Source organism: Limulus polyphemus, unplaced genomic scaffold, assembly GCF_000517525.1.
Source record: "Limulus polyphemus unplaced genomic scaffold, Limulus_polyphemus-2.1.2 Scaffold2091, whole genome shotgun sequence".
In the NCBI taxonomy this organism is placed as follows: domain Eukaryota; kingdom Metazoa; phylum Arthropoda; class Merostomata; order Xiphosura; family Limulidae; genus Limulus; species Limulus polyphemus.
The window spans coordinates 199,374-213,039 of NW_013667701.1; the positions used below are offsets into that span (position 1 = coordinate 199,374).

At 33.9% G+C, this 13,666-nt stretch overlaps 1 protein-coding gene across 1 annotated transcript in view; it reads right to left on the reverse strand.

Moving 5' to 3' along the window:
- Nucleotides 1–1,573: 1,573 nt before the first annotated feature.
- Nucleotides 1,574–13,666, reverse strand: part of LOC106465908 (death-associated protein kinase dapk-1-like) — a gene marked incomplete at its 5' end in the record, with an annotated part of 13,019 nt that continues 926 nt past the window's right edge. The window contains 6 exons of the mRNA XM_013926145.2: nt 1,574–2,900; nt 5,671–5,843; nt 6,117–6,323; nt 8,546–8,734; nt 9,967–10,155; nt 11,419–11,681. Coding sequence (XP_013781599.1) covers nt 2,213–2,900; nt 5,671–5,843; nt 6,117–6,323; nt 8,546–8,734; nt 9,967–10,155; nt 11,419–11,681 — 1,709 coding nt within the window. The remainder of the gene's footprint in view (nt 2,901–5,670; nt 5,844–6,116; nt 6,324–8,545; nt 8,735–9,966; nt 10,156–11,418; nt 11,682–13,666) is intronic.

The following is a 13,666-nucleotide window of genomic DNA, read 5'->3' on the forward strand; positions in this document are numbered from 1 at the left end:
TGGTAAAAGTAGAAAAAAACAAGTTCTAAGTAGAAAGAACCTCAAAAGATATTATTGGAATTACGGTCGAAAACGTCACGGACAACAAAGGTGTTCATGTATTCTAGTTATTACAAATTTTGTGTAGTTCTGACCTTTACTGGTAACTTGCTGTCATCAGAAGTTAATGATACTCTAAGTTATCTACTACTGAACTACTAATCAAGAGCTTTTGATTATATCGTCACTTCTGGTGTACAATTTTCGCCATGTTTGTCGTATCCCGTGCTACACAATCCCATTTTCTTCGAAAGTTTCAGTGGTAAATAGACGACCAAAGTGCTCTTAAAATTATCACTAAAGCAAAAATGTAAGGAGTATTTTAAATTTTGACTGTTTTAACCCTGTTCATCATGCCTGCTCGTTGAGAAACTTAAAGAAGTGAATGGGTAGATCAGTATGAAATAAAATCAAAGGAATTGAATGGTAATCAAGATAAACTTCCAGAAATTGCTTTACTATTGCATCTTATGTATGGAACAAGTAGCGACACCTGTGAGTAATTTGAGCCTGTAGAGGCTTACAATCAAGTAATCAGTGATGTGTTGATACCAGGAAAACGTAATTAAATAAATAGCAAAAATGCATTTATGAACAGATAAATAAATAAATAGGTAAGTAAATAGGGGAATAAATAAATAAGTAGGTTAATAACAAATAAGTAAACATGTGAATAAAGAAATAAGTAGGTTAATAAAGAAATAAGTAAACAGACGAATATGGTAATAAACAAATGAATAAATAAAGAAATAAGTAAACAGACGAATGAAGTAATAAACAGGTGAATAAATAAATAAGTTATTAAAAAGAAGTAATAAGCAGATGAATAAATAAGTAGGTTAATAAAGAAATAAGTAAACAGACGAATGAAGTAATAAATAGATGAATAAATAAATAAGTAAACAGACGAATGAAGTAATAAATAGATGAATCAATAAGTAAACAGACGAATGAAGTAATAAACAGATGAATAAATAAATAGGTTAATAAATAAATAAGTAAATAGATAAATGAATAAAACCTTACAACTTGTACTAGCGCCTTCTGTGCGTGGATTTTGATTGTTCTTTTTAGGTGAATTAACGAGTTATTTTTAGAAATGAACTCGCGTCAGTGAAATCAATAGTTTCTTAGTCCTCACGATAGGAATATAAAACAAATCGCATGTCAAGGCTTTTGATATTCTTGTTGCTATGCCCTACTCTGTACAGCCACTTACCATAATGATCATATTATTTTTTGTAGTTCTATTTTTAGTTGTATCTTCGTGATGGCTCAGCGATAAATCTGAAGGCTTATAACACTAAAAACCGAGTTTCGCTACCCGTGGTGAGCACAGCACAGATAACCCATTGTGTAGCTTTGTGCTTACCAACAAACAAATAAACAGAGTATCTTCATGGCTTGAGAAGTTTTTGTAAGACTTTTGTACAAGTATGACGTTAATTCCAACCTCACTAGAAAACTCTCGACAGAAACAATCATAAAAGTAAATAATACATATTAAGTTTATTATTTGACTTTGTTGATACATTCGAAATGTTTAAACTTTAACTTAAATAAGTAAGTCTTGATTGCTAGCAGCTGAAGATAGAAAAAAATTATAGTTTTTCATTCCAAGTTGTACTAAGTCAAACAATGAAATTTAAATATATGCTAAAAAGACATATTGTTAGTTCCATCTCAGTGCGCAACTCTTTGAATCATATCTAATGATTATAACCACACAGTTAATTACACACTAAAGTTAAGTTGAGTGTGGTTTTTATCACAATGGGAATACGTTTAAAAATTCATGCAGATTAAGAAAGGTTCTAGTAAATTCAGCTGGATTCTCCTTTTATGAATTCGTATAAGGATAGGTTAACTGTAAGGTGAGTATTTAGATTTTTATAGCAACACATTAAATATTAACCGTTTAAACTATTTTCAATTGTTAATATTATACATATAAAAAGTCTCACAAAATGTAAATATATGACGAATTTGCCATTATATGACAATATATCGAGATATGAATTTTTAGACTCGATGAATGATTTATTTTTTATTTGCTCCAAGGAATTTAACAGAAAAAAAATGACAAGAAAGATCTTTTCTCTGATAGCAATGGAAAACAACAAGTAATGATATTTTAATTTCTTTGAAAGCAATGGATGCTTTTATCATCTTATCAAGAAACGTTGGAACTAGACGAGTGGGAACCTGCTCCAGCCACATCCAGGTTGTCCTGGAATTCATCTGGTGAAGGAAATACTTTCAAGAGTGGAGCTGACTGAAGGATGACCTGAATGGCGTCTTTCCGACCAAGTTCCTCCAGCTTTGTGAGAAGATTTCCAATTGTACTGTCAGGATGTTTGGTCCACTCTTCTAGGGTACGAGCAGTCGGACTGAAGGATGGACAAGTGCCAGGATCTATATCAGGGAGATCTTCGGACATTCCGAGCAGGACCCCGAGCATACACCAATCTCGTCCCATTGATTCTGGGGGATCAAGCACAGAACACAACTTCTGGCGGGACAGCAGTGACAGGTGAGATACATGAAGATCTGGGGCAAGAATAACACCCACATCAGCGTTAGACTCAGACCTTGGAGTAAGACACTGAGCAATTAAATCAGATGCACCAAAAAAAACCAAGTCCAATACTTCCTCCTTGTGGCTGTGCCCTAAAACAACGGCTGATGTTCCATTCTTTAAAAGAGCCAAAATCACCTTGTCAGGGGGGTAACTAGCTGGCTGAAGTGAATGAAGCCGGAGTTCTGAGCTGCTAAGAAGGTGCTTACTTACGAGGAGTCCAGGACAGGTATCAATCATCATCTGGTCCACCACACTCACCAGGTCTTCCAGAAAGTAGAAACTGGGATGCACAAAAGATATATAGTGAAAAACACGGGTTGGAAATAATGTGTTAAGTTCAATTATTATCAATACAGCTATACAATCAAGCTGTTTGGTGTTGTTTTACAACAGTCAGATATCATGTATAAAATCAGATTAATTTGTAAGCAACAAGTTCAAATGTTAAGTCAAGTTAAACAGACGTTTAACGTGGTGTTTATAATAGTCAGATATCAGGTGTGATATATGGTCACCCTCTAAGTAACAAGTTGAATCGTGACATGAAGTTAAACAGACATTTTGCATTAATGATGTCAGAAAAACACGTAGGTTCAAGAAATTTAAAAATAAAACGATATAAACCCTACAACCTGAGCACTTTCTACTTCAGGGAAAATCTGGATATGGTAGTGTAACTGAATGAGTGCTATATACAGGGAGTTTAGGGACGTCATGAAGGCCACAGGAAGTGTTTTTGTATATTTTTCAATGTACTGTTTGTAAGTGTGTCATTTCCGGTGCAACACGTCTGGAAACGAGAATGTTATGTAAAAAAAGGTGTTAGAAATAGTTTGCTTTACAAATAGTCAAGAAAAACTATACCTAGGTGATGTTAATGTAAAATAAAGGTGACACATGGAGACTGACTGAAAACAATATGTTAAGCAGATAAACTTCTAAAGACAGGCATGGAAAATTATCACAAATAAATAGTAAGTATTAGAAAGATTAGGAGTAAACATTGTGAGTACAAAAATAAAAATAATTTTTCTGACAGAGAACAAACCAATTATCAGAGATAAGTGATTTCAGGATCTAGAGAGAGAAAAAACAATGATCTTTGATCACTGATTTCAGGATTTGGAGAACAAACCAATGATTGGAGATCACTGATTCCAGGATCTAGAGAACAAACCAATGATCTGAGTTCACTGATTCCAGGATCTAGAGAACAAACCAATGATCGAAGATCACTGATTACAGGATTTAGAGAACAAACCAATGATAGGAGATCACTGATTACAGGATTTAGAGAACAAACCAATGATTGGAGATCACTGATTACAGGATTTAGAGAACAAACCAATGATCAAAGATCACTGATTCCAGGATCTAGAGAACAAACCAATGATAGGAGATCACTGATTACAGGATCAAGAGAACAAACCAATGATAGGAGATCACTGATTCCAGGCTTTAGAGAACAAACCAATGATCGAAGATCACTGATTCCAGGTTTAGAGAACAAACCAATGATCGAAGATCATTGATTACAGGATTTAGAGAACAAACCAATGAACGGAGATCACTGATTCCAGGATCTAGATTAATTCCACAATGTTGAACAGTGTTTAGATTAGTAATCCAATAAGCTTCTTTTATTTCTCTATCTGCTTAAGTTTTGAATCTTGTTTCAATGCCGATGAGAGTAACATCGTTAATAGAATGATCGGGTTGGTTGAATTGTTGAGCAACAAGGAGATCTTTTTCGGTGTTAATAGAAGATTTATGGTTGTTAAAACGTTCTCTAAGAGTTGTTTGTGTATGTCCTACATATTGGTAATTACATTTTTTACACTGTATAAAGTAAATGGTGTTTTTTGTTTCACAAGTGATTTCTTTTGGATATTTTAAAGTTTCTTTGATTGTGCATGTCAGAAAATGAGTCAGTAGTTTTTATATGCTTACAGGTTTGACAACGAGCTTTATTGCATGGATGACAACCATTTTTGGGTGGGATGTAATTCACTTTTGTATGGACAAGGATATCTTTTAGAGTTCTGCTTTTCCGGAAGGAGACAACCGGAACTTCAGGAAATATCTGTTTAAGGCGATCATTCAGTTGTAGGAGATGATTTTTTTTTTTCCAGAATGCGCGAGATGTTTCTGAATATAAAGTGATAGATGTTTATAACATTAAGATATGAAGGTAACATTTACCACCTTGTAAGTAAGTAGTTGAACCAAATACCAACAAGATTTTATAATATGTTATTTTATGATAAAGTATGACAAACAACTGATATTTGTCATCAGTGAGGATGGTGAAAACAGTGGTCATTCAATCGCGTGTGGAGTCAGTCATGTTTTAATTTAATAATTATATCAAAAGTACTAAAGTGTACATTGGAAGATAAACACACACAAAAAATACTTTTACATATTATGTATGTTTGTGAAATTCGGTATAACAGTGGTACTTCGATATTCGTGGTTGATGCAGCACAGATAATCCATTGTGTAGCTTTGTGCTTAACTACAAACAAACAAAAACAAATATGTTACGAATCTCACACAATACGTAAAGATAACCAAACTAGAAATATTGATAATAGGGTAACCTTGATGTTATTATGTAAAAACCACATCTATATTATACCTGTGTGGAGATACATACCAACCAAACTAGAAATATTGATAATAGGGTAACCTTGATGTCAATATAGAATAACCACATCTATATTATACCTGTATAGAGATACATACCAACCAAACTAGAAATATTGATAATAGGGTAACCTTGATGTCAATATGTAAAAACCACATCTATATTATACCTGTATAGAGATACATACCAACCAAACTAGAAATATTGATAATAGGGTAACCTTGATGTCAATATGTAAAAACCACATCTATATTATACCTGTATATAGATACATTGTTCTATTACTGTGGTTTGTGTACCTTTCAATGCCAATCAACCCCTCAAACAATACTCAAGCCTCCTGTTTAGCGTTTTGTTTCTCCAGTAATGACTTTGAATTTCACAGCTAAATCTACCTTACCAGTCTGTCCTTCGTGAATTTGGTCCTCGAACTTTGATCTCAATGGTTTTTCTATGGTCAGCAAGAGTCACCAACCCTTCTAGACACCCACTACAAAATTTAAAGCCATGATGCCATTGGTAGAGGTCATTTTCTGGATCAGGGTGCTCATTAGCTGACCTTCTCATCTGGACCTTATAATTTATGGAAATATTTTTTCAACGACTGTTATTGCTATCTCGACTACTTAATATTCAAAAATATATTAACTATAACTGATATTGTCTAATTACCATAACCTGGTGCATTTTATCTCTTTAAATCAAATTTACGTTTTCTTTTCATTAAACTCTAAGCATTTTGAACCTATGTTAATGAATTAAGGAGTTTCACGTAAGTTAATATCTTTCAACACTTATTGAAATGACAGGAGGAAATGATAAAAAAGAAAGACCGAACCAACAAACCTGAAGACGAGGGAAGAGGCAAGCTAAGATATAAGGTAATTCACTTGGGGCTTGGATCTTGATGCCAGCATAAGCCCCATTAACATAGCGCTTATCTCCTTTCTCCCACAATCCTTCTAGAGTTTCTATGAGATTAAAGCAGGGGAACTCGTACTCAACGTCGTCATCACTGTCACAGCGAGTGCATATATTTAAGGCCTGTGCTACCTGTGTAAAGAATAAAAAAAAACCTTCTCTGTCCATATGCTGTTAATTGGATTTTAACCGTTATTATCTGTTGTATTTTACATGTGTGGATATGACAAATATAGTGTGGTTGAAAAACTTTTTTATCATACACACTCCTAATTCTTGAAAATCCATAATGGATTAGATAAAGAATAAAGTGTTAAAATATAGTAGGCCTAATATTAATGTCTTGTAACAAGTATAATTAATAATAACCATGTTTAACCAGCTTGGAAAAGGTTTTCACGTCATTAAATAAAAGCTTTTACAAATAGTGTTTAGAACACAACACTGCAGTATTTGTTGTATCCCAGCCGGCCTGATGAACTCTGGATTGAAGCGAAAAGCGTCGTCGGCAATGGATATGGTTCATATAGTGTGATTTGAATACTATTATTATTAAACATTCTTCTAAGTTTTAAAAATCCTTAATAGACTAGATAAATAATGCAGTGTTAAAAAACGTAATAGGCCTAATACTAATGTCTCATGTGAAGTATAATTATGTTTTGCCAACTTGGAAAAGGTGTTTACACCATAAAAAATTGTTGTTGGTAAAAATCATCTTACTAGCAGCCACTCGCCCGATGTGCAAGAGATTCTGGGTTCATTTTACAGTTGAGGAAGATAACAAAGTTGAAATACCGCAAGTGACAAATCTGAAGAGATATGACACGGACGAGGTATGACAGACGAGATATGACATGGAAAAGATATGACACGGGCGAGGTATGACAGAGGATGTCACGGACGAGGTATAACACGGACGAGATATGACACAGACGAGGTATGACATACGAGATATGTCACGAACGAGGTATAATATGGACGAGATATGACAGATGAGATATGACACGACGAGATATGACACGGACAAGATATGACACGGGCGAGGTATGACAGACGAGATATGTCACGGACGAGGTATAACACGGACAAGATATGACACGGGTGAGGTATGGCAGACGAGATATGACAGACCAGATATGACACGGGCGAGGTATAACACGGACAAGATATGACACGGGTGAGGTATGACAGACGAGAGGGTCGGAAAGCATAAAGGCATTCATGTAAGAATGCTAGCACTATAAAATTATAAGTTATATTTTAAAGAACCGAAATCTATGGGTACTTATTAAGAAATTATTAGACCACGTTATGACTAACTGTAACTGCAGTTTTAGTCAAATCTCGTCCGTGTCATATCTCGTCCGTGTCATATCTTGTCCGTGTTATACCTCGCCCGTGTCATATCTGGTCTGTCATATCTCGTCTGCCATACCTTGTCATATCTTGTCCGTGTTATACCTCGCCCGTGTCATATCTCGTCTGTCATATTTTGTCCGTGTTATATCTCGTCCGTGTCATATCTTGTCCGTGTTATACCTCGCCCGTGTTATATCTCGTCCGTGTTATACCTCGCCCGTGTCATATCTGGTCTGTCATATCTCGTCCGTGTCATAATTTGAAATTTTTTATATTAGTTTCGTAAGTTCTTCATAATATATTGACTAGAAAACGTGTACGCGAAAATCTGTTGACTCTAAAATATAAAAATTATACTTACATAGTTTTAGAATGATTAAAATATGCCTACACTTGTTTATAAACCAATATTTATGTAGAAACATTGATTTATTGTGAAAAAAATATGCTCTTTATAGTTACAATAAAAATGTGTTTTGTCCGTTCAACAACTTGTACTTTGGTTTCTAAAATATGAGCATTTCCTTAAAACAAATACATTTTATCTTTGGCGTTGTCCCCCAGTGGCACAGTGGTATGTATGCGGACTTCCAACGCTAGAAACCGGGTTTCGATACCCGTGGTGGGCAGAGCACAGATAGCCCTTGTGTAGCTTTGTGCATAATTAAAAACAGACAAACAAACAAACAAATCTTTGGCGTCACAACAAGTATGAAGGAAAATTATTGTAATAATGATACGCCGTAAGTGTGGAATAAGAAAATAAAAAGACATCCTTGTTAGGAAAAGGTGTATTGTCAGTTCCAAAGAAAAAAACCTTAATTGTGGATCAACAAAAACAAATTAATTTGAAATTATATAATGGGCGCGAGTTTCATGAATAATTTTAGGTGTTAAATATCATTCTTATGAACTGAAATTAATTATTTTTCTAAATTTCCATAAAATAATTAGTCGTTAATAATTACAGTTTCCTAAATCAATTTTCTCACCTGCAGTAAATCTAAAGCGTGCGTTTCAGGAAAGAGAAGTTGAAAATCATCAGTGGTGTATAATCCTGTAACACGTGCTTGCTCTAGGTGCTCTTGGGACAACAGATGACCGATAAAATCTACACACAAACACCTTGGGTTTAGCACCACCATATCTTCATTGTAAGGGGATGACTTAAGAAACAAAACCTGAAAAATCGAACAATTACTCGGTGAAACGTCTTTAATGAATAAATCAACACTTTTGTCAAATTTTTGTATTTGGTTAAAAACTTGGTCATTTATTTTATAGTTTATTAGTTTAGAAACCCTTTTTTTACTAAACAGGAAACAAAATTTAAAAAAAAATTAAATCAATTTGGCACAGATAAAAAGCAATTTGTTCGTGATTCATAATAAAACAATTAAGCCTAAAAGCCTTAAGAAACTTAATGTGAAAGGCTTAACGTATTATAACGTTTAGTGTAACATTTTTGCGCTTATGTTAAGTTAGGGCTAGGTTCTTGCCAAAAAGTCAAGTACATTTTAAATGTTATATGGTGTTTGATTGAAACGAAACTTTTACATTTGATTTTTTTAATTTCCCACTTGTAATGGCTGTGACAGATGTGTAATCACTTATCTGTCTTCTCTTATCACCAGATGTATGGCTATTCATTAATCACCTGTAAACATTTCATGTTCTCACCACGATATTAGAACATAAGACAGTTTTAGATTTTGACTATAAAATTCCAATAAAGTATATGTTAATAAGAAACTAATCAGTTACTAATAGAAAAACATATATCTTAGTATCAAACTCATCAGTTACTAATAGGAAAGATATATGTTAATAACACACTAATCAGTTACTAATAGAAAACATATATGTTACTAACAACACTAATCAGTTACTAATAGGAAAAAATATGTTAATAAGAAACTAATCAGTTACTAATAGAAAACATATATGTTAATAACAAACTAATCACTTACTAATGGGAAAGATATATGTTAATAAGAAACTAATCAGTTACTAATAGAAAAACATATATGTTACTTACAACACTAATCAGTTACTAATAGAAAAACATATATGTTAATAACAAACTAATCACTTACTAATAGAAAAACATATATGTTAATAACAAACTAATCACTTACTAATAGAAAAACATATATGTTAATAACAAACTAATCACTTACTAATAGAAAAACATATATGTTAATAACAAACTAATCACTTACTAATAGAAAAACATATATGTTAATAACAAACTAATCAGTTACTAATAGATGTATAGAATAAGTGAATGAAGAAAGAAACATTTAATAGTGTTAATTATATGAAATATGTTTATAAAAGAACTTAAAGTACTTTCTAGAAGCTAGATAATGTGAAATTACATGTTTTTAATTTTTAAGACAAGTCATCTTGCCTCTCCCATAAGCTGCAGCTGTTGAATAAGCTCCTTCATGTGTTCTATTCCTGCTAGGGGGTTCACTTGCATGTGAACCATATCAATAAAGTGTTGCCATAGCAACACGGGATTTGAACATGATGATTTTCTCCAAGATTGCAGATGAGTGACCATAGCTTCTAAGAATCCTGTGCTCTTGGGAACGTCCTGCATTGAGAGAATATAAAGATAGCTTGATTCCTGTAGCATACATTAAAACATTGTGATATTGAAAATGAACACGAATCATCGCATTTTGATACGTTACAAGGAACTCACTTTTAAGAAAATATAATTTTAAGAAAATATAAGTTCTAAGACGGCTTGACTGGGTAATGAAAAAACTTTATTATAACTGTACATAAGTACCCTTAGATAAATTACAAGCTCGGTTTCATGAGTCATGCCCTGGTTTGTAGAACAATATATAAATATCGTTAAATACATTACAAGCCCTGTTTCGTAAGTCATGTTCTGGTTTGTAGAACAATACCCTTAGATACATTACAAACAATGTTCTTGGTTTGTAGGAAAATACCCTTAGATACATTACAAGCTATGTTCTTGGTTTGTAGAACAATACCCTTAGATACATTACAAGCTATGTTCTTGGTTTGTAGGAAAATACCCCGAGATACATTACAAGCTATGTTCTTGGTTTGTAGAACAATACCCTTAGATACATTACAAGCTATGTTCTTGGTTTGTAGAACAATACCCTTAGATACATTACAAACTGTGTTCTTGGTTTGTAGAACAATACCCTGAGATACATTACAAGCTATGTTCTTGGTTCCTAGAACACTACCCTTAGATACATTCCAAGCTATGTTCTTGGTTCTATGTTCTTGGTTTGTAGAACACTACCCTTAGATACATTCCAAGCTAATTTCTTGGTTTGTAGAACAATACCCTTAGATACATTCCAAGCTATGTTCTTGGTTTGTAGAACAATACCCTTAGATACATTACAAGCTATGTTCTTGGTTTGTAGAACAATACCCTTAGATACATTACAAGCTGTGTTTTTGGTTATAAAACACTTTTTTAATTGAAAGTTTCTAAAGAATCTTTAACACTATCCGTGACGGCCTATCTTTATTTTCTCAGTGATTGGGGGGGGGGGGGCTTCTGGCCCCTCCTTTTTTAAATATCTAATATTTTTACATGCTGCTAGTGAGAGAACCTGTTGTTAAAATATTTGAATCCCACCACTGAGCGTCACGTGACTTCCGCTGTCGTAACACTACTATAATAAGAAAAAGTAATCCAATCACAATTTATACTATAGTATATAATATATATATTTTTTAGAACAGTAGTTGTAGCGAATAAATATGTTACTCTCGAAAGAGACTATAAAAAGTCTCTGCTATTGAGAGCTTCCTTCACATTTAAACCACGTGTTGTCATTCATCAGGATGTACATACCTGAATAACCTTTGTTCTTTCCATGTTCAAGTACTGTTTTAAATTCTTTATTCCTGGAGAACCAGCCACGTGAGCATCTGTGATAAAAACTGTATCATGAAGGTCAAAAATGTGTTGGAACTTTCTTTGGACCTCTTGTAACAACGCTGAAATTTCGCCACTGACGTACTCTCCTGTTGTAGCATGTCGGTAGCAGCCAGCCACATCAGCATGTGTAGCAATCAGAGCGACCTTAGCTGGACTACTGCTCTTCCCGCAGTACTCTACCGTGATACAAAGTAAATTTTAAGACACTTCATTGGAGAAGTATTATTTAATATTATTTCATTATGTCTTTTAATTACCTCACCTAAGTAGAATCGTTGTCGAACTTATAAAAATCATCGTTCCGAGAGAATATATAAAAATACATTATCAATGAACTCTGAATTTAGTGTTACCTGGAAACTGTTCACCATCTTATTGTTTGTCACGTGTCCCATTGAATAACGACTGTCATAACGAACAGAGACTCGGTCCTTATTTAACTGATAGTTGGTAATACTTTGCTTCCTCCCTTTCGAGGCAAGCTTGAGAGTGTTAGTTTAAGCTTCAGAGTGTATGTCTCAGGGGGTACGTCTGAGGGCTTATAATGCTAAAATCCGAATTTCCATATCCGTGGTTGGCACAGAACAGATAGCCCCTTGTATAGTTTAAAACAAACAAACAAACAAAAATAAAAGCGGATCACATGACATTTGGAATGAGGTATCATGCACCACACAATAGTTATTGTTGGTAAAACAATTGACGTTTATTTGTATTAAACATTAGGTACCTAAGCCTAAAAGTCAAACAGTAAAATTAATAAACATTAGGTAGCTAAGCCTAAAAGTCAAACAGTAAAATTAATAAACATTAGGTAGCTAAGCCTAAAAGTCAAACAGTAAAATTAATAACATTAGGTAGCTAAGCCTAAAAGTCAAACAGTAAAAGGTAATAAATATTAGGTAGCTAAGCCTAAAAGTCAAACAGTAAAATTAATAACATTAGGTAGCTAAGCCTAAAAGTCAAACAGTAAAAGGTAATAAACATTAGGTAGCTAAGCCTAAAAGTCAGAAACATTAAAATTAAGTTCCAATAGCTTCATTTATTTTTATTTTTTTGAATTTTGCCCGATGGTTCTAACACAGAAATCACTTCTGAGCTAAATTAGAAAAAACAACAACAAAGTCTTGAAAATATTAAAAAAAAGAATAACAAAACACTGTATTCTTAAGGACGTGCTAGTAAGACTTCTTATAAGGGAATTAAAATATAATGTTTTGTTTTTGTCACTAAAATCCCTATATTCGGTTTGTTTTCATTTTACTTTTGTCCCAGCTAACTGATCCTTGTTTATCTACAGTCTATCGATGCAGTATTTGTCATGGTGAATGAAATAACCTACAATAAGTCTGTTCTGCTATTTGTGAAAGCTCATTACCTCTTTACAGTGACGTCATGTTTGTCAAGATGAGATCTCTGGTTTAAAATCAACCAATTCACTGCTTAGCAAGGCCAGTAATCTCTTTATGCACAGTCAACTGGTCCATTAATCGTCAAGATTAGTGACTTATTAGTTTATTTGTATTTTTCTAGAATTTTCGTGTAAACCTACATAAAGGTTCTCTGCACATAGACGTTCATCAATTTGGGTTTAGTAGACTGTAGAGGAGGCAACTGGTCAACAGCACCCACCACCTGCTTGAGTGCATAGTAGGATTTGACCACCATTCTTGTTGCACACCCATGGCCCCACAGTTTGCTATATGTTTTTGCAGCAGCAAGACGCGATCCATGAACCTATGGATTCGTAGTCTGGGCCCTTTAACTGTTAGAACTTATCCGCCTGACTCTTTAAGGTCAATCCCTTTGGTGCAAGATAAATTGATTCGCCGTTTGTCAATGGCAATGACTTCTGGTGCATATTCAACTGTTGTCCTGTTTGTCAGGGTCAATGAACTCCTGATACATGGTCAAATAGTCCACTGTTTTATAGGATCAATGAACTCCTGATGCATGTTCAAATAGTCCACTGTTTGTCAAGGTCAATGAACTCCTGATGCATGGTCAAATAGTCCACTGTTTGTCAAGGTCAATGAACTCCTGATGCATGGTCAAATAGTCTACTGTTTATAAGATCAATGAATTCCTGATGCATGGTCAAATAGTCCACTGTTTGTCAAGGTCAATGAACTCCTGATGCATGGTCAAATAGTCTACTGTT